This window comes from Dermacentor variabilis, chromosome 6 (assembly GCF_050947875.1).
Source record: "Dermacentor variabilis isolate Ectoservices chromosome 6, ASM5094787v1, whole genome shotgun sequence".
Taxonomy (NCBI): domain Eukaryota; kingdom Metazoa; phylum Arthropoda; class Arachnida; order Ixodida; family Ixodidae; genus Dermacentor; species Dermacentor variabilis.
In genome coordinates, this window is record NC_134573.1 from 159,168,097 (window position 1) to 159,195,199 (window position 27,103).

The following is a 27,103-nucleotide window of genomic DNA, read 5'->3' on the forward strand; positions in this document are numbered from 1 at the left end:
GCAGAAGGAAAAATGGGGAATAACCGATTGTGTCGTGGCGCGAGGAATTGTAAGCAAATGTGACAAACGGTAGAGCGAGGTCCCAGTCAGTGTGGTCTGAAGAGACGTATTTCGCGAGCATGTCTGTGAGAGTGCGATTGAGACGCTCCGTGAGGCCATTTGTTTGCGGATGGCACGGTGTAAGGCGGATGGTATGACGTGGATAGCTTGTGCCTCGAGTCACACGACTGCAGGACGTCTGCGATAACTTTTGATAGGAATGTCCGGCCACGGTCTGTGAGAAGTTGTCGCGGAGCTCCATGTAATAAAATCACGTCGCGTAGAAGAAAATCGGCGACATCTGTGGCGCAGCTTGTAGGAAGCGCTCGGGTGATGGCGTAGCGCGTGGCGTAATCCGTGACCACAGCGATCCACCTGTTCTCAGAGGTAGAGGAAAAGGGCCAAGTAAGTCCGCCTCGTTCAAACAATCAAACACCACACGCGTGTAGCAATATATATAGGAACAAATACAATATGGTACGGGACATATAGGATTTTCCGATTGTAAAATTTTATATATCAATTTATATCTTACGTGAATTCGTTACATTGTTTAGAAGGGTATTACACTACATCAATTTTGTCCGCATTAGATTATTAATTTTTTATAAACAAATGACGGTCTAAGTAAAAAAAAATTCCTGGTAAATCACTAGATTTTTTCTTTTTCTTTTAAATGCAACAAACCTCATCAAATTTGGCGCATGGTTGCCGAGAAAAACGATTTGTCCCCGTGATTTCTCCTTTCCCATGTAGCCCCGAGCTAAAGCTTTCTCTTAAATTCTGCCGGATTTTTTTTTTTATTGATATGAAAATAAAAAAAAAAGCAGATCCAACAGCGCATTCTGGAATCTATTCGAAGCGCGAAGCTTTCGTGAAGCGGTTAATCAAATGCTATAAATTAGCCCATTTCATTTTTGCGCCTTGGGCGCGCGCACGTATGTACCTGTTTCCTTTGCCGGAGGAGGAAAAAAATTGGCGGGGAGGTCACGTGACGACTTCCTCTCGAAATGGCGGCTGCTTGGCTGAGGTCACGTGCTAACCTAAGTAACGTTTGAACAGAAATAACATACCTGCTCACGCGCGCCTGTTCTACACAATGTGACACGTGGAGTACGTGGCGATTATCTGGCACGATAAAAGCTTATATACGTGCGATCATAGAAACTATATGCTTGCGATCGTGGCCTAATTAATGGTTAGAGCATATGGGCCTGTTGTGCTCGGGCGACCGAAGTTCGATCAAATCCCCGTCAGGGGCGTAATTATTGTTCGGCAAGACTGCAGCACCTTGCAGCCACGGTCAGGAAAGTGCAGGAGGGCTCGCAAGGAAAGCTGCAAAAATACACCCAAACGAATGAATGTCTGCATGCATGCCGCTTTACACCGAAGAATGAGTGTTCGACCTGACAGACATCGCAAGGCGAGTTTGCGTTTAACAGCTGTACATGGCCGTACAAATTGCCTCTCGCCAAGTATGCTTTAATCGACTTGATTAAAAAATAAGAGAAAAAAATTTTTTCGAGCCTGCCAGGATTCGAACCTGGAATCTTCTGATCCGTAGTCAGACGCGTTATCCGTTGCGCCACAGGCCCACGAGGTACACGCATAGATTAAATGTTATACATTGGTAATAAAGCCACAATGTTCTAGTACATTAATAAAGTAGAATTTATTATTTTGTGGCAATATTCCGTGTGCGCAGCCACCAGAATACTGTGTATAAAATTGTGCTGCTAATAAGTGTGATGGCTCTTTTACACTGAAGCTCATCATGGCTCTGGCTGTACGTACGGTGACAAGTTTCGGCTGAAACATTTCCATGCCGGCAAATTTGTGTGTTGCGATAGTTGCGAGTAGTCGGCGTTTATTTCAAATGTAGAATCTTTCTTGCCGAATTTCATCTTAAAATGCAATGCCCTGGTTTATTAACGTTAAGAAATATGTAATGTAGCTGCGCGCAAATGTGGAGTCTAGATAGGCCTCCAACTTTCCGAAAGCACACCATTATCTATTCCTTTCCAGTCTGCGAATCGAAGTCAGCTGGCCGAGTCATCTTGCTCGCTTTTCCTCGGGGGTAATATTTCACCCTTTTTTGTTATTGTTTGCATTATACTAATGCTATCCGCGAAGTACGTTCCACACGCCATTCTTTATTGCCTGCTTTGATTGATCCAAACTGCAAAGCAGACTAGGGATCGTTTACCGTCGCGCATTCACTTTGAGAGATCATTTATTCTACGGCAGGCACGTTCGCGCAATACGACTCTGACCGAGTCCGTATAGCATTGAGATATTAATGCGATCGACAGAAACGCTCGGCTTGGCGATCAATCTCGCTGCTATCGCGAGTGTCTTCTTGAGTCGCTGTTGCCGGTTGGTTGCGACTCTGCTCCTAGCGGGCGTTTTAGTTTGTGGACACTATTGTCTAACCTGCACCGGCTGTGTAACGGCACTCTTGTTTAGTTGTAGCCTGGTTGCAAGTAGGCGGCACAGGTGAGAGAGAACGGGAAGCTGATCATTGACGCTGTTTGCATCATTGCCGCGGCAAGCAGGACAAATCGGCTTCTCAAAAGTGTAATGACCCCAAGTTCATTTGTGTCATCTGAGCCGTAGTTCTCTGACATCGGCCAATTTTGCCATACGCGAAGGTGAGAGACGCATCTGTTGCATTTGTCATTTGCGTAATACCGGTTTATGGCGGGTACGGTGTCCGCGTGCCGCGCCGTCTGCATCTGTCGTGAGAGCGTCGCGATACGCGTAGGCGATGCAATCGACCTTGGACTCGCAGTGCGCATCATCAAATGTGTGGTGCCGCTTCTTATCCAAAAGACGGCGCGGTCATATCTGCTTGCTTCTCGTCTTCCGGGGCAATGTCTGCGCCCGAGCTGTGCGCGGCTGGCGCGCACTGCCGTCACGTTTTCTCGATCGCAACTGTTCGCCGTTGCTACCTGAGCAGATGTAAAGACTAGCTTCGGCGTTCCTTTGCAGGACCATCGCTCGACTACGCGACAGTCTCGTACATCCGCCCTTGCCTAAACTTTATGAATAGATGTGAGTTAAAAAGTGCTCCACAGAATTTTCTGTTCCGGCATAGAATGTGGAAGGAGGTGATTGCTATAAAAAGTAAAGGTATGTGTACCCTACCAAAATATCAAAATGTCCTTGGCATTTACGCTTCTGTGCCAGCAGTCGCTGTGTTATTTGCAAACAGTGACAATTAGCTCAGTCAACAAGCCATCTGTAAGTTTATTAAAAATATTCGTGTATTAGTCTACGCGATCAAGTGGTAGTGTTGACGTAGTCCTTTGCAAAGGTTGACAAGCCGCATGCCAAACTGCTTGCGCGAAATAACAAAATATGCAGACGTAGGAACCACAGGCCACCACGAACTACACTTTGTTTTCAAGGGAAGAACTTCACGTGCTGCTGTGTTGGTTTATGCAGAATGTGTGTATTGTGCCTGAACTATGGTTCTAACATTTCGGTACTAATTCCTAGTCTATTCAACACTGCTCAGAATTTTGATGCTCTGCAAGAGTATAGAACCAGATAATCACTTTGTATTTTCACTAGAAGGTTGTGTTGGCAGCGCAATTAAACAGAACAGTATGATTGGTGGTGCTGCAGAATCTGTATGTAATTGTTTGTTTGCTTATACTTGCTCTATTCCATAATCTTTGCTGGTTTATGCCTTCTTCCCAAATTAAAGCCGCACTGATCTCTGGCACTTGCTTTTCCACTCTTCTATTTACAGTGAGCAGTGCCTTGTAACCTCCCTTGGATTTCTCAGGACCCAGAATGGTATTGTGACAATTCCAATGGAGACAACGAGTTCGCATGACTCAGCTTGTAAAGTGGCCAATGATGACGTGTCGGAGAGAACTAAAAGTGTGCCAAGCGACAAGGACTCGCAGCCAAATGCCACCAAGGTGCTGCCTATGGCAGCATTTCAAGTTCAGCCAACCGAAGAGTCTTCGACCGCAGGCCACACGCAAGATAGGGGCAAATGGGAAGGTCGGCTGGACTTCATCTTTGGCTGCATCAACTATGCTATCGGCCTTGGCAACGTCTGGCGCTTTCCCTACCTCTGCTATGAAAATGGAGGGGGTCTGTTACCGCTTACTAACACTGTCTTTATTATTTCGAAATGTCTTGTGCTCTGTTTGCTTTTAACTTTAGCATCAAAGCTGCAACCGACCATTGTCAAGAAGGCCTGTTAAGCTGTTGCTACCTATTGCGGCAGCTTAGTGGCTAGGGTGTTGTGCTGGTGAGCTCAAGGTCGTGAGCTCGATCTCCTCTATGGCGGGCACATTTCAGTAGGGATGAAATGCAAGAATGTTTGTGTACCTAGGTTTAAGTGCACATTAAGTAACCCCAGGTGACACAAATTAATTCAGAGTCCTCCAATATGGTGTGCCTCATAAAGAGATTGTGATTTTGGCATGTAAAACCCCAGAATTTTATTTTTAACTGTTGCTAATTGGTATGACCAGCATTTACTTTTGTGCAGCTTTGAATCCAGTTTTCTTGTGCCAGGCAGGACTATGTAAAAAAGATCACAGCAATTTATGCTTTTCAGCAAGTGACTTCTGCCGAATGAAAACCAGATAGTTTTAGCCCTGTACTTGCTGTTTCTTCATTGTTTGTGTTTGCAGGGAAAGCATTTATTTTGCAGGGAAAGCTACTGTCAAGTGGAAATTATCAAGGCCAATTTTTTTCTGATTACTCATCATAACCTTCTACTATAACAACGAAGTGTGCTGGATGACTTGTACTTTGCAATGTGATAGTTTGGACAGACATTTGAGATGTAAGCTAGTGGACAGTGAGAAAATATGTTTTAGAGTAACCTGATTGTCTACCTAAACAACTTTTTCATGGCACCTTGTGTTTCATAGTCCTTTGGTGGTGCTCAAAGTTTGCATGAAAATTCGTAATTTATAGCTACTTAGAGGAATGAGACATGTGGCATTGCCAATTATGCACTTTGTCTTGCAAGAACACAAAACTGCTACCATCTCTGCACTTGGCTGGCGAAGCATTCTCTGCAAGACAAGTGGACTGGGGTCACCATCAACTGGCAGAACTGTGCTGCTGCTTGTTTTTGTTTGGCAGCAACAGTTCATTTGTATTGCAGAGTTCCTTTTGCTGGTGGCCATGTGTGCACATAAGTTTTCATAGATTTTGTTGTACAAAGCAGGCAAGCTGATGAGGTGTGCATGCACGCGTGTGTTTGTATTTTTCTGGTTGATCCGTAAAATACAATCTTGGCGTGAAATCAGAACGAGACATAGGATTTGTTGTGTTTTCCTCATCACCACTTGTGTTTAACTCGAGGTTCAATGCTATGAATAGAGGGAGGCCAAGGACACCTCCATGATTTCCAAACTGGCACTGCCTTTATTGTCTCCTCTTGCCTTGAATTGCTGCTGGCTTTTGGGTTGTCTTGCCTTGACCCACTAATTGGACTGCCTTGCCTTGACCCACTAACGCTATAGGGTTCACAAGAACATGAGCGACTCAAAGTGATCAACACTGACTGGACAAGGGAAGCCTCAGCCTTGAGCCAACATTTTGGCAACAGGACTTTCTCTGTCAGGACAACAACTGCTTTTACTGGTAGCATTGATATAGCTTACTCTTCCCCCAGAGTGACAAGCGTAATCAGCTGCAAAAGATTATTGTGAGTGTAGTGTAACTGGCGTCGGTTAAAAGGAGGGTTTAGTTATGAAAGTGAAGAGAGGGGTTCGTGTGTTGCAAGTTCTTCTAAGAAGTAGAGGTGACAAAAGAAGTTAAATATAATAAAGCACAAAACATCTGCCACGCGCAACTTTGAGCACCACCAAAGCCACTGGTGAGCTCATGTCGACCTATGCGTCGTGGTCTCTGTGCGAGCATTTGTGCAGTGCCCTGACATGTGGGGCAATCTATTGCAGGTGCATTTCTGGTGCCTTACTTTGTATGCCTCGTGCTGACGGCCATTCCTTCGTTCCTTCTGGAGGTGGCCCTAGGCCAGTACGTTTGCCGCGGTGGCATCGGTGTCTGGAAGCTGGTGCCCATTTTCAAAGGTACCCTTCGAAAGCATTGAGATTTGAGCTTTTTAGCAAAGCACCTTAAGAAATGAAGAGCACGAGGCTGTGGTGCAAGCCAGCGCATTCTTGCCTTTGCTTACTATGAAATTGTCCTGCTCATTCCTTAAAGAATTACTGACACATACTTTACAAGTTGTAAGAACTCCACCACATGCTTTTCACATGTAAAATGTGACACCAAGCATTAAGGTTGGGAAGCACTTATAAGATGTTTTACTTCCATACTAAAGTTGGTCTCAAAACGCTGAACCTGGTGTCATTGACATTATCATGACGTAATGACACAGAGCAAAATATCCTGATGCCATGCAGAGATGAGGATAGGTATGATAATGTTTCTCATAGAAAGTTAACAAGAGTTGTATGTAGATTTTGGCTTGCACGTGACAGTAGCAGCGATCGCAGGAATGGATTGAATCAGTATGTGGTGGCTCATTCACTGCCTAGGTATTGAAACAAACTGATTTGTAGAAACAGGTACTCTAGTAAAATATTTAGAGCTGTCTAACGTTTGGCAGTAAGCTTCCTATGGTTTAGAAGTTTCGAGCTTTACTTAACATACGAAAATTGACTCTCATGTCAGTACTCCATTAAGCTGCTTTTTCCTGATGCACCTTGAACATGCTTGCCTCACATGCAGTATGTGTTTTCATGCTAAAATTGAAATAGTGCTATTTTTGCAATTTCCTTTTATAATACGCAGTACAATCTTTTGAAGTGTGCAGAAGGTTTTTCTGACTAGAGGCCATATACAATAACTTCTTTCCTTTATCGCCCACTGTGTGGAATATCTGATGCTTATAACAGTGATGCATCGGTGTGCGAAACAGCGCCAAAGGTTGAGAAAAATGGAATTTGATAAAGTTAGGTTGTCCTGGTCCAGAAGGTTTTTAGTTGATGCTGTTTTAGCAGTATATCCTTTTTAACAAGGCCTTTGAGGCAAGTCTCACCACAAGCACTGGTGGCTTTGGAAATCAGTGTCATCCAAGTTGGTTGTCAATTGCTGCCTTGTGCCCTTCCTGGGCATGAACTATATCTCGACATAAATATTTCACAACACGTATAAGTTCAACTACCATGCTTGCAAGCATGAGGCTCAAGCTTTGCAGTGCCAACCACACATGTAGCCAAATTGCCTACCCATTTTTCTCGAGCTGAAATATTCACCTACTTGTTTTGTGCATCGGCCAATGTCTATATTTAGAAGTTTTCACTGCCACACAGAAATCGTACACAGGGACAGCCATTATGAAAAATGGTTACAGCATTTAGGAAGACAAAATACGAACACGAAATGCACAAGATGGGGGCTGTAGATTAGCTGGCTTTGCTGCGGAAAGCATTATGTGCAGGAAAGGCTCAGGTTTGTAGTAAACTTTGAGAATACGTCAAGCTCGTGTTGCCTGTCGCATGCAGGTGCAATGCGTCCTCGTGTTCAAGTAATCAGTTTATTTATTCAAGTTCCAAATAGATTTGTACGTGAACAAGAGGATGCATGGCACGCATGTGACGGATGACGCAACCTATGTGTGATGTATTCACGAAATTTGCCATGAGTATGAGCCTTTTCTGCACGTAATCATTTGTTTAGTAAAACCAGGTAATGCCCAGTGCCTGTCTTGTGAATTTTGTGTTTGTGTTGCCTGTTCCTTACTGCTGCAACCACATTTAATAATGCCAGTAGACAACTTGCCCAGCTTTCAGTCATAGGGACAGCCATTATCAATGTGAACATGTTTGACTGTGGGCCATGAAACCATCTGTTTTTCTTTTTCCTTTTTAATACCGCAGGTGTTGGCATTGCTTCCATGGTGATGGTGTTCTTCTCGAATGTGTACTACATCATTTTGGTTGCGTGGATCATGTTCTACCTTTTCGCGTCCTTCACCAGCGAGCTTCCATGGCAGCATTGTGGCAACTACTGGAACACTGAACGCTGCAGGGAACTGAATGGGACCAGCCTTGTCAACAGCACCTTTACCACACCTGTTCAGGAGTACTGGGAGTGAGTGTTCATATTTTAATGTGGGAGTGATGCGACAATCAGCCCTGCAAACACGGTAGTACAGTCAAGCTCCGCTACAACAAACAAATGCATCTCTAACACAATGACCTGTATAATGAGAGAATAATTCTGTCCCAGTTCAACTGTTCTGTGCAGTGTGTGGCCTTACAACAAAGTGACCTGTATGACAAATAATTTCAGAGCACCCAAGCTCTTCGTTATAAAGCATTAGACTGTATGTGATTATTGCATTAGTTTTGCCGAAAAGAATGAACGAAAACCCACTGCAATGGTTCACTGGTTATAGCAATCTGCTGCTAGGTGCCAGGTTGCGGGATCAAATCTCAAATGTGACAGCTGCATTCTGATGCTCTTGGAATACAAAGATGCATGTGCAGTTAGCTTTCGTTTCATGTTAAAGAACCCTGTATGGTCAGGATTAGTCGAGAGCTCTCCACTGTGATGTCCCTTATAGCTCCTATACGGCTTTTACATGTTGGAGGTGATAAAACATTTTTAAAGCATTTACATGGTAAACGAAATGTCTTTATGATAATTCACTGGTCATTAGGTTGAGGTCATTGCAGACAGGTCCACGGTATTGCAAATTTTGTGATGGCAAGAGAAGTGTGGTGGGGGACAGCAGAAAGTTAGGCATACTGATGAGATTAGGAAATGCGTGGGCATGCATGGGTTCAGTTGGGGCAGAGAAGCATAGCTGTGACTGGTGGCAACCTAAGAATGCAGTGGCAAATATATCGGTGTCCAACTTAATGGTAATTTGTATGTAGATGTGCCAGCCAATCATATTTACTTGTTTCCATGATGTCACAATGAAGCCGAACTTCTTTCTTTATTGGTCCCACTCTGCCGGCAATGATTCTGTGGAGTGGAGGCTTAGAGAACATGCAATTTTGTGGGTGGGGCTTATGCTAAATTCTCAGCTTGTCGCTGAGCATAGTGATCTTGGGGCACTTCCAGCAGGGGGCTTAGATAGGCCGATGATAATTGCATTGAAGACGATATGTTGCAGCTGCTTGACCATAGTGCTTGCTCACCTGTGGTTTTTTGCATGTTTCGAGTCGTGTGAATGGTGACGAACTGCGACTTTATTACAGCAGCACACATGCTGCATCTGTGAATGTAGTAAGGCGCACCATGAATCAAGATAGAAGTCAGGTGCCCCTGAATGGACCAAGCCATCCATAGTACAAGCTCGTACTTTTAAATTGTGGTTCATATGTACTGTCCAAGGAATAGGCAACCAGTATTGCGACACTGACTGACTGTGTTGTTACTAGGGCTTCTTTAGGGCATGTCTATTATATGAGAAAGCTAGGAAACGTGTCGATGGCACGAACTGGATACTGGGATACAGATAATGAAACATCCACAAGAGCCTGTGCTTTGTGATGCCTGTTTTATCCTCTGTGCACACGGGTTCACTTTTTGGCATAAACATGTCTCCTAGCAATTGTGGTTGACTAGTTCCTCTTGGTACCTACATACATATAAGAAAGGCTGTTTCTTGGTGCAGGCAGCGTGTGCTCAACATTTCAACAGGGCTTGAAGATGTGGGCGGCGTGCGCTCTGAACTAGCATTGTGCCTGCTGCTTGCATGGACGATTGTCTTCCTGGTCACATGGAGGGGCATTCATCAGAGTGGCAAGGCATGTCTAATGACTTTCATTATTTCTCAGCTTTCTCATGAACCAGTGCTGCATTGCACAGCCAACAAGGGGTGGTGAAGTAGATTTTTTTTGTGCCAGTTGCCGTACCATTGTTGGTGGGCGTAGCGTAATAATTCAAGAGCATTGCAAAGAGACCAACATGTTATATGGGCTACATGCTTGAAGCTCTGATGTAGTTTAATATTGTGCAGTCAGAGGCAATCAGCTGTGATTTGCATTGTACAGTATCCACAAACCGCCAGGTGCATACATCATCTGCTTAAATGCGATTTAAAGGGGCGCTCAACTATCTATCTTTGAAGCCTCAAAAGCTCCTTGGAAAGATTGTGGTGCCTCCCAAGAATATATCAGCAAAATAATTTGTCAGGTATACCTAGTGCGAGCACAGACAGTATGAACGCAATATTTACCTCTCTCGTTCCCCCTAAACGTCCTTCGTTCCCAAGGAGCGGGGCACTGCCAGTGGTGGTACCCTGCCTACGGTATTGTGTGACTTGACTTCAACATTGTATTTATTCTTTTAGCAAGAATTGATGGGCGCTATTGGCAATCCACACTTCCGGTTTCTGTTACTATGTCAACATTCTTCTCATCACATTACCATGCTACAGTGTACAAGATAGCTGTACGCGGCTGTTTTCTCGTATTGAGATGCATGAGTAGCACATTTCCTTTCGCACATATTTCTGGTAATCACACCATTCCTGAGGCATGAATGAAACGTCTTTATGTTCATTTTTGTGAGCATGTCGGCAGTGCGCACATCAGCAGTGCTCTCATCGGCTCAGTGATGGATGCCGCACTCCAGACTTGTGTTGAAAGGATTCCTAATGTAACGAGCTTGGACCATAATCGGGGACACAACTCGAAAGTGTGCAACTCAGGAAGCAGACAACCTTTTCCGGCTACGTCGCCCACAGAGACCGTCGAAGCATGGTTTTCCAAGCATTTCGATGGCGAGAGGGCTAGTCGGTGGCCCCCTTCCATGGCCGCGGTATGTAACGAGTTTTTGCCCTCATGGGGATGCAACTTGAAGGTGTGCAACTCGGGAAGCGGACAACCTGCTCCAGTCAGATGTGGGCGTTCCAGTCAGATGTGGGCGCTTCACCCCCACCTGCCTGGAGCTGCATCACCCACAAAGACCATCAGAGCTCACAGTTTTCCAAGCATTTCGATGGTAAGAGGGCTAGTCAGTGGCCCTCTTTGGCGGCCGTGGTACCTATGCTACAGGCAGCTGCAGTGCATATAGCACAATGTTTGCTATCTGCACAGCAGGGCTGGAGTGCATCCTTGCGCTCATGTGCTCCAGATTTTGCATCTTGAAGTGTGCTATCAATAGTTGAGTATGAAGTGATGTCTGCTGAGGCAGCTAGTCAGGAGCAGTTAGGAGTGAGCGTGTCCTGTGACGCGTACGTGTGGTCTGGGCTTAAGCTTCATGTGGGTCAGGGCTAGTTCAGTGTTCAACACTAATTGAAATTGGCAAGACCCGATGGCCATGACACCAATAAGCAGTGGGACCAAAGGTTGATTCCTATGTGAGTGGGTGCAGCTGAGTGTGAGCACACGACAGTCGACTTCTTTCGGAAGTGCAGAATTCTTGTGGAAATTCCAGGCTCAGGTTTATGCTTACTTTGGCTTGTTTCATTCACTGCCTACAGTAACAGTAGGAAGAAGTGTGCCGATCCAAACACCCTTCTTGATAGATGTCATTTACCGTGTTTCTCTGTCAGTTACTGCACTAGTGACAGCAACAGTTTGAAATTGAATGTGCATGACTTGTGCTGCAGATAATTTGGTGTACAGCCCTGTTCCCATATGTGATATTGCTGGTGCTGTTGGTGCGAGGCGTGACCTTGCCTGGTGCCAGCGTGGGCCTCCTCTTCTATGTGACGCCCCAGTGGGAAAAGCTACTGGACCCACATGTAAGTAATTAGGCCTCCACTTGTTGCTTCCATCATGTTCTTAAATGACAAGCTCCTATTCTGACAGGTACAACTTTGTGAGCCAGTCGCACTCATCCTTTGAGAATGTAGCGCATGCAAAGAAGAGAGGACCTTATGTCAGCTGAATACATAAGCACTTGATTGAGGCTCTGGAATTCTTAGGCATGATGCATCCCATGGCCTTGCTAACCAAAGTCATGGCAAGCTCTCAGCTTATTTTCTCACATTGGTATGCTATGCTGTATTTTTGCATGTTTAATCTACTTACGATAAAAAAAAAAACCTTTCACTGCCACTCCCGGGATAACTCGAGCACCAATTCTATATCCCCCACCACTCCCATGTGTACTCATTTTGTGTTTTCAGCAAATTCCCTGCTTCTGCAGGAGCAACTTGTGCAAAACATAACATTGCATACCTGTTGTGCCATCTAAGGAAAGGTCGTTAGTTAAATTTCCAACAGCAAGTAGAGCAAATGTATAAGTGCTCTGTCATTCTGCTTCAGCAGGGCAGCAAAGGCTAAGCAGTGTGGCAGGTCCATTCACTTTCACAGACGAAGAGATTTGTGAACTGTTGATGAGTTCTGCATCTGGAGAAACACGTGGCATAGAATCAGTTTTTATTAAATGTTTTCTAAGCCAGAACGTGGGGGTTGAAAAAAATTAAAATATGCGGATCCCACACACTGTGGGAATCGATGTAAGCAAAGCTTTCTGGGCTGTTTGCGTTGATTGACGATAATTAGGGCTGAGGTTGACGGCAAATGTTTTATTTTTTCAATGTTTAGTCGTACACGAGAGTGGTGAGTTGACATGAAACATTACCTTGCATTTGCTACTGCTGTTTGTCTGCACAGAATACACAAAACACACAGGGGCAGGTGTTTGCTTGAGGCGTTGTTGTGCACCATAATTCATAACCTCTGATAGGGTTGAGCATTTTTATTGCCTCACGTGGCACATTGTATGGTGGCAAAAATATTAAACTTTCATTGAATTATGGGACTGTGCATGCCAAAACCAAAATTGGATTGTAGGGCATGCTGTAGTGCCAGACTCCGGATTAATTTTAAAACCGTTGTGTTCTTTAACCTGTCCCTAAATCTAGATGCACAAGTGCTTTGTTTATTTCCTCCCATCGAAATGTGGCTGCCGCGGTCGGGATAAAACCCGTGACCTCGAGCAATGTCATAACCACAAAGCTGTGGTTACAGGCACTGAAGTGTTCATTTGACTTGTGACCACTTCCATAGGCTTGACTCTACGGTGCGTTTTAACGTGGCTCTGCCTCTGCGTGCCCTGCATAAGTTGTCCGCTTAACAAATTTGCATGGCGTTTATTTTTTTTAAAATAGCAGAATGTACCGTCATTTACCTTGAAATTAAATTTATCCACTTTCCCGACAACCACTGTCATGTCCATAATAGTAGCGTTTCCTTGCTTTCTCATGTCAGCTTTTCCCTATCCCACCCCTCCTACCCCCTTGACATGGAAACTGTGAGCGAAGAGTGTTTAAGGCTGTTATTCACTTGTTTCGCGACTGCATCGGTTCTGTTAGGGGGGCTTTAGGTTCTACCCATTCTCTGCCTTCTCTCCCCCCTCATCTCTACCATTCTATCTAGCTTCTCTCAGGACTTGCACGTTAGTAGAAAGGTGAGTGCTGCAATTTCAGCAATGCTTTTGCAGAGGGTCACGGATAATAACAGCTGTCAAGAGGCTAATGTGACGACGCCCGGGGAGCTCCAGAGGGCATTGTGCACATTCGATGCGGTGCAAATGTCCAAACAAGTTTCTTGCATCGCCTTTCCCCTCTGCTGCACTCCAGTCATGTATACCCACACTCTGAACTACTCCCCCCCCCATAACGTGGTGCGCCAGACAGCAGCATCAGCAACAACAACAGCAGCAGCAGTGGTAAATTCGAAGGAAGAGACAAAGAAAGCTTCGCTTTAAAAATAAATATGGCAGCCATAGCTGTGGATTGTAAGGGCAGCCGTGGCCATAGCCAGTATGGCAGGTTCATCTATTTGGTCTATGGCAGGCGAAGGAATTTATGAACAGTTCACAAGTACTGAAATTGGAGAAAGTGACAACAACAAAAAAAAACACCTTCTAGTAGCATGAAATGTCCACAGAACAAATGCACAAAGAAAATAAAATGGCAGGGGCTGAGGAGAGTTTGGGGAAAAAAATAAAATGGCGATGAAAGGGTTAATGACTTGATAATGAAGAATGCTCAACCTCAACACTAATGCAGTCATTGCAGTGTGAACCTGCTTAGTACAACCCTTCATATGAATGTTTGGTGGAGGCAGGTGCAGATTGTATTTGCTGGTAATCTGTGGCAATTTGTGCAACCTGATTCCATTGTAAGGCTTTTACGTTCCAGGTGTGGATAGCTGCCGGCACCCAGGTGTTCTACACATTTGGCATTGGCTTTGGTTCTGTGATTGCCCTGGGCAGCTATAACAAGTTCAACCACAACTTCTTCAGGTTCGTGTTTCCTTCTGTCCACTGACATCATGAAGCATCGTTCAGAAAGTGAGGGACACTAGTGTGCACATTCTTGTAGCTTCTAGTATTTAGCTACAAGCTTTGTAGGCTGTTTAGCAGCTGAGAACACACAATTCTTGAGGAACATGCACGTGAAGCACTAAAGTGTTGTGTGTTTGTGTTAGATTTTAAACATGAGACAACGCTACTGTATCCCTGGAACATAATATTTCTCAAATGAACAAAAAGAGGGAGGGGGACACTTCGTGACTTCTTTATTGCCCATTCCCCCCCCACTCACTGATGGTGAAAACAGAAACTACTTTATCAGATGCAGACAACTACAAGTTGTGCAGAAATTTGGCAAGATAAGGGAAGTTTCATACTAGGAAACATTAGCGTTAAGACAAATGCAGCAGAGCACCACAGAGAAACCCGCTCCATTATCCTTGGAAAGCAAATTTTGAGGGTGAATAATAATTCGTGCTGGTCTAAGATGAACCAAACACGGGACTACTGCCTTCCTGTGGTGCTCTAGAAGCTGTGCAAAGAAGGAGCCCAGCAAATGGCAGTGGGAGGCTTCATCATCATCACCATCAGCCTGGTTACACCCACTGCAGGGCAAAGGCCTCTCCCATACTTCTCCAACTACCCCGGTCATGTACTAATTGTGGCCATGTCGTGCCTGCAAACTTCTTAATCTCATCCGCTCACCTAACTTTCTGCCGCCCCCTGCTACGCTTCCCTTCCCTTGGAATCCAGTCCATAACCCTTAATGACCATCGGTTATCTTCCCTCCTCATTACATGTCCTGCCCATGCCCATTTCTTTTTCTTGATTTCAACTAAGATGTCAACTAAGGTGCAGCGGTGGCATAGAGGGTAGAGCATCTGCCTCACGTGCAAGAGGACCGTGGTTCGAATCCCGGTTCCGCGCAATTTTCCACCGGATTAAAAAAAGAAAAAAAAATCCGCGTGTTGATAAAATTGCATTAACAGGCCTGGAGTGCGGCCTGATCCCAGTGACCAGAACCGGTAACGCACTCCCTCACCAGAGCAGGATTGGCCACCCTGGTGCAGTACTTGGCCACAACCTCCTATATGAATACAGCAATGCGGGAGGCTTAATTAATAATAAATTTGAGATGCTGGAAGCTTAATACAGTTACATTCGTTGTGTGCACAAACATAGCTAGGTGGCATCATGTTCATAACATTGGCAGGCAAAGAACAGATCACGTGACATGTCATGAGACCGAGGATTTTGGTGCAGACCGAGCCAGTGAAATGCCGTGCTATGTTATGATTATTGCAAAATTAAAAAATAAGTACTTAAGTGTCAAGCTTACAAATCCGTAACTCTGCAATAAAAAATGATATCAGCATTCTGTAAACTGCACCCAATAGTAATACATCTAATGTCGACAAATTTGAATGTATTATACACTGCTCTGAAATATACCTCTAATTTGATAGTAGGACATTTGCAAAAGCCTTGTAAACATTGTAAAAATTTCATGTAAGCTAGCTGTAAATTCATGTATCAGATTGTCCTCTTGAGATGCTCTAACAGGTGCAGTTTAGAGAACTGCGATACCTGTTTTTAGTGCAGAATTACGGACTTATAAACTTCATGTCTCTATCTTTTTAAAGCTTGCATGTTTTCGGGAATTGTTCTAAAAAATCCAGGCCCTAAATCAAAATCCTTCTTAGAGTCACTATAATTTAGCTTTCTGTCAAATCGGTCCAGCAGTTGTCTCACAAAAGCATTTCCGCATTTTATATATAGTATGCTGTTTGCTAGGGAAATTGGAGTTGACCTCGAGCTAAAACTTCCTCTTAAGGAGCTATTGCGATGCTTGCCTATGTTTGTGGCTACCTTGCTGTGTACCTATTCACTTACTTTTACAGTCCCATTAGCACACGTACGTTTGCTCATTCACCTGAGTCGATGTGCAGGGACTCAATGGTGCTGTGTGTGGTGAATCCGATGACAAGCATTGTGGCTGGCGTGGTGATATTCTCGGTGCTTGGCCACCTGGCGCACGTGACCGGCCGTGAAGTGGGTGATGTGTTTCGCTCAGGTGAGCGACAAAGTTTTCCATTCGCATGACTGAGAACACATGTCCGACTATTAGAGTGGAGCTCTTAGGTGCCTGTTCCTGCAATGAGCGTTGGCGTTGTCCCTCGGTGTAACCGAGTGAATGAGCACAGTGAAAGATGAAAGCAAACATGGAGCACAGCATGAGAAGAAAAGCGAAGTGCCATACAAGACTTGCGATGGCTGCTACAAGATGGTGCCAGAGGCACCATGGTTCTTTTACCGACGGTATGCGGTGAGCTCTTCGCACGATGCCATATATGGAAAGAATGTGGCGTATGAGCAGAGGTCTGCCTGTGGCGGCTGCTGTGAATCGCACCCATGCGTCACCTATGCGCAGCTGTCTGTCGTGATGTCCCGATTAGTGAGGCAGTCGCATCACGCTTGACTCCATTTGCAAAGTGCCGCACAGCACAGATTGTCCACGCCAGCCACTATATTGCAAAGTAAAAACATGTATAGAGCTGCTCTCAAATATCACATTAGGGAGTACTATAATCGTCGGTGAATTTTTTCATCATTTTGCATGTGTACTGATGTTTCTTCACTAAAAGCATCAAAATTCAATTGGGCCTTTCACTTTTGTTTACTATAATTGTAATTTGAGGAGATATTGGAGCAGCACTTTAGGTAACATGACGATATAAACGTGATTGAATACAGTTAAACCTCAATATAACAAAGTGTATAACTTTTCATAACCTCTTATACATGGAACACCATGTATTTAGAACCTCAATATAACAAAGTGTGTTTGTATGCGATTTCAATATAACGAAAGTTCACTGCCACCGCAGAGTAATGCGAAGACAATAAATGGAAACTTCCGCGGACGCAGATGGTCAAATGATTGAATCACAAGCGACTTCTTGCAAACGCACCTCCCAAATCATGCCCCATGTGACAAGAGCGACCGCCGAAGTGGAGCCGCATGATGTTCCATATAAACTATAGGTGGGATAAGATCCTATCGCGCCCTACATACTTTGTGCTGTAGGCGCAAGTGAAAGTGTGCGATGTTGAGACAAGAAAGACGGTGGCTTCACGTATGCCGCCTTCCCGCGCGAGCAAAGGGAAAGAGGGGGAGGGAAGTGAGCTTGCGGTAACGCAACGAAGCGCGCGTGAAGGTGCGGAAGGGTAAGTTGGCATGAGTATCGGCCGTGGCTACGCATGGCTGTAAGTACGGCTGAGCGCATACGCAGCCGTGCACCCTACTTTAGAGGTCATCTGCGGCATGTGCAAAGAGTAGTCATACTGACACGGCGTGGCACCATGTAAGTTGTCTCACCGCATGTTTAGTATTGGAAGTTCTGTAATCTCGAGTTTCGGTGAGCCGTTGGAGTGTGAGGCAGATGATGAATTTGCTCCCCGCTGCAGGTGCTTTTCCCGATAGCGTCGTTCCAGTGTGAGTGATGCTATCAGCCACGGAGGCATAATGCTCGCGAAAGCATCGCTGGCTTCGCTTAATTTGTAGCGCCGAAAAGATATTATCAACGTGCCTGGCATGAAACCCTATCATTCTTTGCCGATTCCCAAATTTATCAAAATGAATTGTTTTCTGATTGAAATTTACTTTTTTCGATTGCCCAATAATTCAGGAAATTCTGCAGCCACTATCTGTGTAAGAAAAATCGATTGGCATCTGTACTTATTTGCATAAAAGGTCGAATTTTAACATAACGAAGCAAATTGCTGATGTCACCAACTTTTTTATAGTGAGGTTTAACTGTATTAGCTCCTTGTAAATTCCCAGCTCACTGCTATGATTCAGTGGCAGTTGTTAATTTTTTTGGCTGCACATATATTAGAAGATATGAATACTATTTTCTGATGCCTTAAGTGATTTGCATCATCAAGGTTCTGCTGTATTTGCAACTCTTTGGAATATAAGTGAGCATAAGCCTGGTTTACTGTAGACAGTTTTGATGATGGAATACATTACAGCCGGACTCAGTGCAAAATGATAAACATTTCAGGGCCAGGCCTTGCATTCGTAGCGTACCCCGAGGTTGTGGCCAAAATGCCTGCGGCTCCTGTCTGGTCGGTGCTATTCTTTCTAATGCTGCTTGTGGTGGGCATCGACAGCCAGGTGAGTTCTGTGCTGTTTATGTGTGTGCTTTCTAAAATTTAAAGGGGCCCTGAACCACTTCTTATTGAAGTAAAGAAATGCATCTGAAGTTAAAAATAAGCTACTACAGAAATACTTTGCTGGAAAAAGTACTTCAATGCGATTAGCAGAAGCAGAGTTATATTGGCATTCAAACGCGCCTTTCGTGGTGCTTCCACTCCTTCAATGCCTTGCACTGTGAAGGCGATGGTGGAGTTGGGCATGCACGCAACGCTCCACCTGCCAAATGTCACCGTGGTACACAGTTGAAATTTCATTTTGGCTGTTCACGTACACGCCACTACTTTTGATTTTGGTGCTTACGACGCGCCAAACGTAAGCCAGACGCGGTTGTTCTTAGCGAGCCGCAGTGGACTGAGCCAGTGGACTCATCATGTGCCATGGTACGACGGCAACTGCGGTACCACGGTCTTTCAATACTTTTCATCTTCTGCGTAAATCACGGAATCAATCTTCCATGTAATGCTACGGGAGAGCTTCATATAGCACCTGCAGTGGATGCACCTCAGCACTGGCACAAGTACATAGGAGGTGGACTGGAACAGACGCCAAATGGACGCCACAGGTGTTCTGTGCATACGCTCGCTATTGAGCAAGAGTCTACTGCCCGTATTGGCGTGTGAATATTGTCAACACAACGTGCAAATTGCCACCCTGTTTCTGTACAGTGTTCAGAAACTTTGGAGCAACTGCAAGACCTGGTTTCCTTTCCAGGTTCAACTGCATTCGCTACAGCGGCTTAATTCATTATTCAAATTGTACACTTCGACTACTCCATCGTTAGAAATTGACTACAAAGAAAGTTCACGTCGCACTTTTATGTAATTGCGCACGTAAAAAACCTGCGTTTCAAACTAACAATGCTAACCAACTCATTAACTGAGTTATCTAACTGAAATAACAAAATTATTCACTAATAAACTACCTAACTATAATAATGAAGCCAATGTAATTAACTTAATAACTAATCAACTAAAAACTAACTCACTGAACTAGCTAACCAAATATAACTGACTTATCTAACTGGACAAAGTGCAAATGGAGACAGCTGAACTAAACAGTTTGTGCAAGGAATGCTACTAGGGCGGGGGGGGGGGGGGGGCAGGTGACGTGAATCATAAAACGGTGCTATGTATAATTTAAACAAAAACGCACCTCACATTAAATTATTTTGCCAAATGTTCCCATTGCATGTTCACTATATAAACATGCTGAAATAAATGTGAGAGAGGTGCCTTTCCTTGTGAAATATTTCCATGGTTGCACAGCCCGATCATCTGGTGTGGCAGATTGTTCACCTTCTACTTAAGCCAGTGCCTCTCATGCCACCTTCTGTCCCTATATGAAAGTTTTGGGGAAGTTTCATGAACAGATGAAAAGTATTGAAGCACCCTGTCGGTACCTATGCCCTTAAGCAGACCGCAGCTACATGTAACTGTAGTGCATATGTGCAGTGCTTGCTTTGTGCACGACAGGGCTTGAGTGCATGCTTGTGGTCCCATGCTCCAGTCTGGCTGTACTACATGGTGCGAAGTGGCTTTGTCCTGCACCAGCTTGACCGGCGGATAGTAGCCACACACCACTTGAGCAGTTTAAAGCTCTATAAATAGCTCAGTACGAAGCGAAGTGTGCCAAGGCTTCTAACCAGGTGGGCCAGGAGTTAGTGCGCTGACAAGTGTGTGTGTGGTCTTACCTTAAGTGTCACGTGGTTCAGGGCTAGTTGAGTGTTCAAAACTGATTGAAATTAGTGAGACCAATGGCCACGACACGAATTAGCAGCATGGTCAAAGTTTAATTCTTACGCGGGCAGCCACGGCCGAAGGTGAGCAGATGATAGTCGGCCTCTTCCAGAAGTATGTCATTCTTATCGAAATTCGAAATGCCGATTTTCACTTACTTGAGCCTGTTTTTAAACTGCATCAATAAATATACACAGTAACAGTCGGAAGAAGTGCACTGATCCAAACTCCCTTCTTGATTGATGTCAGCTATTATCCAGTAGAAGCCACGTATGGGAATCTGCTATATCACAAAATAAAGCGTCCAGGAAAGAGTGAGGAGCAGGCTTTTGTTGAAAAGAGAGTGTTTGAGAGAAAGATGACTTTTCATTCCGCTCCCGAGCTCCACGTGCTGTGCACGACTGCATAGCTTGGCTGAAATGTTCACAGCAGCGTATGCTATCCGCGGACTATGCTTTTCACTAAGCACGTGGGGTGGTTCAGGATGCCTTTAAGCATGCTTGTTTTTCTTTAGTAACATAATGCATGTAGCATTGCTTACACTGGAGCTATAAACAGCATCGCTAAAAGTGTATCTTAATCATTATGGCAGTTGTTGCTGGAAATATGAAGATGCTTGTTATTCGTTTGTTGTCGTTTTTATTGTGGCATGTCGATGGCATCCTTGTCATAGCTGTTGTCGTTGTTATTGCCAAAGTGTATTTGCGTGGCCTTGCAGTTTTCGCAGCCGAGGCCTTTATAGTGAACTTACAAAGAGTATCATGGCAGTTGTTGCTGGAGTTGAGAACACATATTCGATTTCGATTAATTTTATCCTGGTGGGACCGGCGAAACATATAGAATTCTCCGGCGGGTCAAATGAAAAAAGAAAGGCAGAAAAAATCATGAGCCATTCTACTCTGTGAAGGTGGATGAACAGCGAAGCTTTTTAGCACACAACACAGAGGTGACACAGAGTTTTGAACAAAGGTGCGAACTCATTTACCGTGATTATTGTATACATTCGTGTGGATGACGCACCGCTGCACTGAGGAGCCGGAGGAAACTAGACATGCATGATGTTTACACGGGACCTCCACCATGGAAGAGCGGAAGGAAAGTAGATGCCGCAAATGCTTGGAACGCCGACAAAGAGAGGGTGGTGTGAACGTAGTCATGGCCAACGCGGGTCAGAGTGCAGTATTTGTACTTATGAGCTTTGTAGTATCCACTGCCATGCCCGGCCAGACTACGCCATAGAGCCAGAGAACCGCGAAGTGAACAGCCCCAGCTCCGGTACACGAAAGCTGTTTATTATTAGTCTGCGATGGGTATATATGCAGATGCACGTGGCGGCTAATCCTGCTAAAGCGCGTGGTTAGTGCCATCTAGTTTTACACAAAACAACTATTAAATACGACAAGCTTAATATCTGATACACGTTCTATTTGGACCCAATATATTAAACTTATTTTTACAAGTTGGCGGAGTGATTGAAGCCTGCTTCACCTCTGCCGCGGGTCGGCCCAGTATTGCACTATCTCCAGGATCGGCCCATGGCTGTTGCACATGCAGAACAAGAATTCACGGAACCCTAGTCATAAACAGCTTCGCATTAAAACGCTAATACACACTGTCAATTTTGGGAGTATTGCTTTTAAAGTTAGCTTTGCCGCAATACAGTCATGTTATGCGGTGAAGCATACCAAGCAGATAAAGCTGTCGCTATGACAAGACGTAGCATGCGTTTCTTAATTAACACAAGCGCCATCTCTAGTTACAGTACAAGCACCAAGATGCCTAGTAAGTTTACTGGCAAGACTTCAGAGTATTATGTAGACCGCCGCTCATTTGTTCACTTTAAATGTCCCCTTGACTTTCCAAGTTCTAGCTTCCCAAAGCACGTATGGTTCTTCTCCACTTATTGATGCACAGCACATGTGCACACATATAATTAAGGAATGCCTACTCATATACGAGACAAGCATGCTCGAATTATTCAGCGAAGGCCAGTTTTGAGATCAATCTAACGGAAGTTTGGGCGCATAGAAATGTATGAGTGCTGGCCGGAACCTTTGGTCGGGATCGAATTACCCGGAGATGAATGAACGGAATTCTACTCTACTTATTATTCTTTGTTGTTGTTGTTGTTGTCAAAGTTTGCACGTGTGGTCTTGCAGTTCTGCACAGCTGAGGCCCTCATAGCTGGCCTCATTGATGTGTGGCCTGTGCTGCTGAGAAGCCGGAAGCATGTGACGTTTGCCTTTTGCACCATCCAGTTCCTCTTGGGGCTCAGCATGGTCACCAAGGTGAGATTCTGTCTTCTAGCATTACTCTTTTCTTCAATGTGCAATAGCAGTCACGTAAATCACCAGATTAATCTCATACTGCGTGAACTCGCACAAAGGCCTGTGCTTGTCACTGAGAATAAGTAAAAAAGCGACACAGTAAGCTTTTTGGCATTGAAAATGCTGCTTAGTGTGAAAGCATTTGAGGGCTCTTTTGCCTGTCTTGCTTACCTGTGACTGCTAGTGATCACTTAAGGTTTTGTTTTCTGTAATAGATGCTCTGAATATATTTAAGGAATTTAAATGTTTAACGAAGGCTTCGTGCTGTAGTTGCAGCATATCTGTTCAAGCAGTCAGGTAAAAAGGTTCAGAAACTGCATAAGTGCAGACCATCTCATGATAAATGTAAACAGCATAGCTACAGATGATAAGTCATAAACTCATAAGTCTATGTTGGCTGGATTATGTGTTTTAGTCTACTGGGAAGAGCCAGAACAACCAAAACCTGCTTGCTTCCTTTGTCAAGTGATAGTGATGTTGATTCACATTTTATGCACTATGCTGAGCAGGCATGCTTATCTGCACAAGATCATCTACACACCTCACCCCTAGTCTGTTGGGTCTATTGCATTAAATGTGTTATGAGCCATACTTAAACTGCCAAGCATTTAGTTCTGGTAAATGTGCACATCTGTCTAGACATTCTGCATGTGGCCTCTTAGATGCCTATTAGTGGCTCATAGGAGCTAATGGTACAAGTACAGCATGTACACATAACAAACACAGAGAAAGGTTGCCAAAGAACCCGGCACACTTTTAGCTTTCTTCAACTATCTAAAAAGAACATCAAGAGCTGCAAAACACCACAACCAATGCCGCGACACAGTGGCCGTAAACCCTGTCATAACAATATGGTTTGTTGTCTTACGACAACTGTGGAGTGTGGTCATAATCGACACAATGGGCAAGTGACTATAATACATACTTGGACATCCGGTCCTGTGGTCACTGCAAAAAAAGTACTAAGATGTTTGCAGAAATTGTACAATGACCTTGGCCCGTGGACTTTCAGTGTATGCTTCGTGCTACAAGAGCACAGGTGGTGATGAGTGAAAATAAAGTGGCCACTGCCAGACGAGTCTGTAGGGCTTCGAAGAGTTCAGCCATCAGGAGGTGCTCTCCAGTGCACTGGTATGAATCCTGTTGCATGAGTCCCCTCTGGCAAGTCCAGCAACTCTTGCTGGTAAATTTTGAGCTAGTATAGTACCTGCCTGCACCATGTTCTTTCTTTCCTTCCTTTTTTTTTTATTTGAGAGCGTAAGGATGTCATGCTTGTTCAAAGCCACTTACATTAACACTTTACAGGGCTGCTGATTTGCTGTGGCATGTTACCTGATTACCACTGTTTGATTTACCACTGATTCAGAGTAGCATGAATCTCCCCTGGTGTTTGCTGTTCTGGGGATGGCTGAGCATTGTAGGTTTGCTTAGGTGTGGTTCTATACCATGTGTACTGAATGACAGGCTTAACCATTCCATCGAAGTTATGATTCATTCAAACATATATCTGTAACATCACGCATGAAATTTTCTTCCCAGTGCAGAACCACTACTACAGGTGCAGTAGTAGTGGTTCTTTAAAGGAACCTCGAGAGACCAGGGAAATTGGTTCCATTTATCAGGAGTTCCATTTACTGAGAGACAAAGCTGAATACACTTGGATGAATACAAAACCAATAAACCATGAATATGGCATTCCGTTTAAGAGGCAGTTCTGTTTAAGTGATTTCCGTTTATCGAGATTACACTGTATATGTATTAGTTTTACCATGTTGAGGAGCACTTACCATAGGAGATAATGTTTCTTAGAAATTGCTTCTTCACATCCTGACGACAAAGGCCTTGCTGTTTCATTTGAAAGAATTGGCCTTTGAACAACCTCTTTATCTCTACTTCACGGATTAAATGATACTAATTCCTTACATTCTTTCCTGAAACATCTCGTATGTTGCTCAGCCTATCTAGTCGTTGAACTGTTAGTAGTAGTGTAAGTGTCATACTTTCCAGTCCTTGAGTGTTTGTATTTCATAATATAGTTGCTTCTGCTTTTTTCGTGCACCTTTAAGGAAGTCGTCGTCATTCTTGTTTTCAGGGTGGCATCTATCTATTCCAGCTTGTTGATAGCTATGCTGTGTCGGGCATGACACTACTTTTTATAGTGTTCTTCCAGAATGTGGCCATCTCCTGGTTTTATGGTGAGTCCTCTTTACGCTTACTAGTGAGCACGTCTAAACCCAACTAATACTTAGAGCTAAAATATGTGTGGTGGTAATCACAGACAATAGCAGCAACAATATTTCTTTACATACTTGAGTTTGGAATATTGCTACATGAATTGTGTTATTTTTCTTTCGTCCTTGTGACAAAGATGATGCCATCATGCATCATGCTTTTGTTATAATGCAATAAACATGCGTCTGAAGACATTGGTTTTCTTAATTGCTTACAGAATTTTGTGGAACTTTTCTAATCAGTGCTGAGCCAGCTATAATATACATTGTGCCTTCATCATCATCATGATGACCTTACTTTAAACACATGATCATGATTTAACTAGGAGCTTCTACAAAATTTTACAGCAAGTAGCTGCTAGGGCTGAGATTGGTGCTAAGAAGTTCTGCCTGGTTTCACCAGATACTATCTGCTTGCCCTCTAGGAGGACGCCCTCGGTCAGTGACTTGCTTTCACCGGTCCTCCCCACCAACGCCGCAAACCCTTGCCGCGCCTTCACAATGCGATTGTTCACTGTAGACAGTTTTGCTTCCGAGGAGTGGTCATGAGGCAGAAAATGTCTATCTCAGCCTCACATTCTGCTTTGAGCATTTCCTTGCAGCCTACGCAATTTAGACGTTGTTCTGAAGTGCAACTTTCTTTGCGAGCCGTCACGGACTTTCCTGACTGTGGCTGCCAGGTGCTGCTGCTGTTCTGCCATATAGCTCACACTTTAAAAAAAGATATGTGCCCGATGGTGGTATCGAACCTCGGTCCCTCAGCACAGCAGACCAGTGCTCTAATCAATGGGCCGCAATCGCGCAATTACATTTTTTGTACTTCTATCGTAACAAAGCCAACTTGCTCCTTGAAATGATCACTGTGTGTGTCACAATGCGTAGCACAGGTGGACAAGAGCACATGCATACACGGCAGTTTCCTTTACACCAAAGAGGCAGGACTGAAATGGACAAATTTACAGCATTTGTTTAACCACCTCCCGAAAGCTTCGCGTCACATAGATTCCAAGATGTCTGTTAGATCTGTATATCTTTTTTTATTATGTCTTTTGTCCTTGCAGTCATTCTGGCGACTAGCCAAAATGCACATGATGGACAATTTGGTTTGTTTTCATTGCAGGTTCTAACAGGTTCGCCAGCAACATAAAAGAGATGATTGGCTATTCACCCAACTGGTTTTTTCGTGCTGGCTGGATGGTGTTCGTGCCCTTCTTTTGCATTGTGAGTAGAGAGCGGTGTAGTGTAGCAGTCTAGTGGCTCCAACAGTTGGCAGAACTTTACATGAGCACACAGACCACGTAAAAGGAAACTTATTTTGAAATTTGTCCAGCAGCTGAGTTCAAATTGCCGACCTGGCTGCCTGCACTAGCGGAACATTCCAAACGTACCGTCTTACAACTGTGCCGTCACCTGAATGCTGTAATGGTTGTGCTTTACACATGATATTTAACCTGTGCTGTGTTACATGATTAACAGTGAACAGATTCCTGGAGCACAAGCACTTAAAATATGTGAACACATTATTTATTAACACTGGGGACACATTCATAAGTTGTGATTGCCTGAGTTTCAGATATTAAGAACTCGGCAGAAGGCAGTAAAGTGATGTGAGAACCACAGCTCGACCTCAATGCATTTAGGTTGGGCTCTGCACAAAGTGGCCTATTTAAAATTAGTGAGGATAACAGCTTAATGCCTGTAACGGTAGAAAACTGCAGTAAAACATCAGTTGGCCCAGCTAATGTCACGTTTCTGCTCAGTGATTCAAAGATTAATGTTTTTTCTTGTTTTTATATGTTGCTGTCTTTATTACCTTTTTCTGCACTGTGTCATTAATCAATTTGTAACTTATGTGTTAATAATTCTGACATTTAGGATAAGAAGTTACAAGCATAGGGCCAGCTGAGGGCCAAAGGCCAACTCTCACCCAATTTTGTTCTTTCTTAACAGTGGTTTTGCACTTATCCAATGCTCCATTATTTTATGTAATCGTCAATTATGTTAAAACTAAGAATTTGCAAAAACTTAGCACGCTTTAACTTCTTGCTTTCTTGTCATTGCAGACCATATTTTTATCGTCCGTCATTCAGTATCGGCCTCCTGTGTATGCCAAGACTTATTTCTATCCCTGGTGGGGTGAGCTAATTGGCTGGTTCATGGCATTAATATCCGTGATGATGATCCCCATCTATGCCATCTACTATCTAATCACTGCCAAGGGCTCTCTTTTCAAGGTGTGCCTTTGATAATGCACTTATGTCTCTCATTGCATTTTGTTAATTCAATAATAACAGGCAGCTTTACTATGGTATT

At 44.1% G+C, this 27,103-nt stretch overlaps 1 protein-coding gene, 1 non-coding gene and 1 pseudogene across 5 annotated transcripts in view; 2 read left to right on the forward strand and 1 right to left on the reverse strand.

The window, feature by feature from the left end:
• Positions 1-1,561: 1,561 nt before the first annotated feature.
• Positions 1,562-1,634, reverse strand: TRNAR-ACG (transfer RNA arginine (anticodon ACG)). The gene has a single exon. It is a non-coding gene; the product is annotated as a tRNA-Arg (tRNA).
• A 217-nt stretch (positions 1,635-1,851) lies between these two features.
• LOC142585571 (sodium- and chloride-dependent GABA transporter 1-like) overlaps positions 1,852-27,103 on the forward strand; it is a 31,590-nt gene continuing 6,338 nt past the window's right edge. Inside the window, exons 1-13 of one of the 4 annotated variants that reach the window (XM_075696430.1) lie at positions 1,852-2,116; positions 3,797-4,149; positions 5,979-6,110; positions 7,926-8,139; positions 9,677-9,809; positions 11,618-11,752; positions 14,162-14,265; positions 16,224-16,348; positions 18,342-18,454; positions 22,392-22,520; positions 24,652-24,754; positions 25,911-26,011; positions 26,854-27,024. In XM_075696430.1, the coding sequence (XP_075552545.1) occupies positions 2,004-2,116; positions 3,797-4,149; positions 5,979-6,110; positions 7,926-8,139; positions 9,677-9,809; positions 11,618-11,752; positions 14,162-14,265; positions 16,224-16,348; positions 18,342-18,454; positions 22,392-22,520; positions 24,652-24,754; positions 25,911-26,011; positions 26,854-27,024 (1,926 nt within the window). In that variant the 5' untranslated portion in view covers positions 1,852-2,003. Of the gene's footprint in view, positions 2,117-2,195; positions 2,691-2,883; positions 3,172-3,796; positions 4,150-5,978; positions 6,111-7,925; positions 8,140-9,676; positions 9,810-11,617; positions 11,753-14,161; positions 14,266-16,223; positions 16,349-18,341; positions 18,455-22,391; positions 22,521-24,651; positions 24,755-25,910; positions 26,012-26,853; positions 27,025-27,103 lie in introns of those variants that run through there. The other 3 variants (XM_075696429.1, XM_075696432.1, XM_075696431.1) reach the window with 3 other exon arrangements.
• LOC142586443 (U2 spliceosomal RNA) lies at positions 21,615-21,774 on the forward strand (annotated as a pseudogene).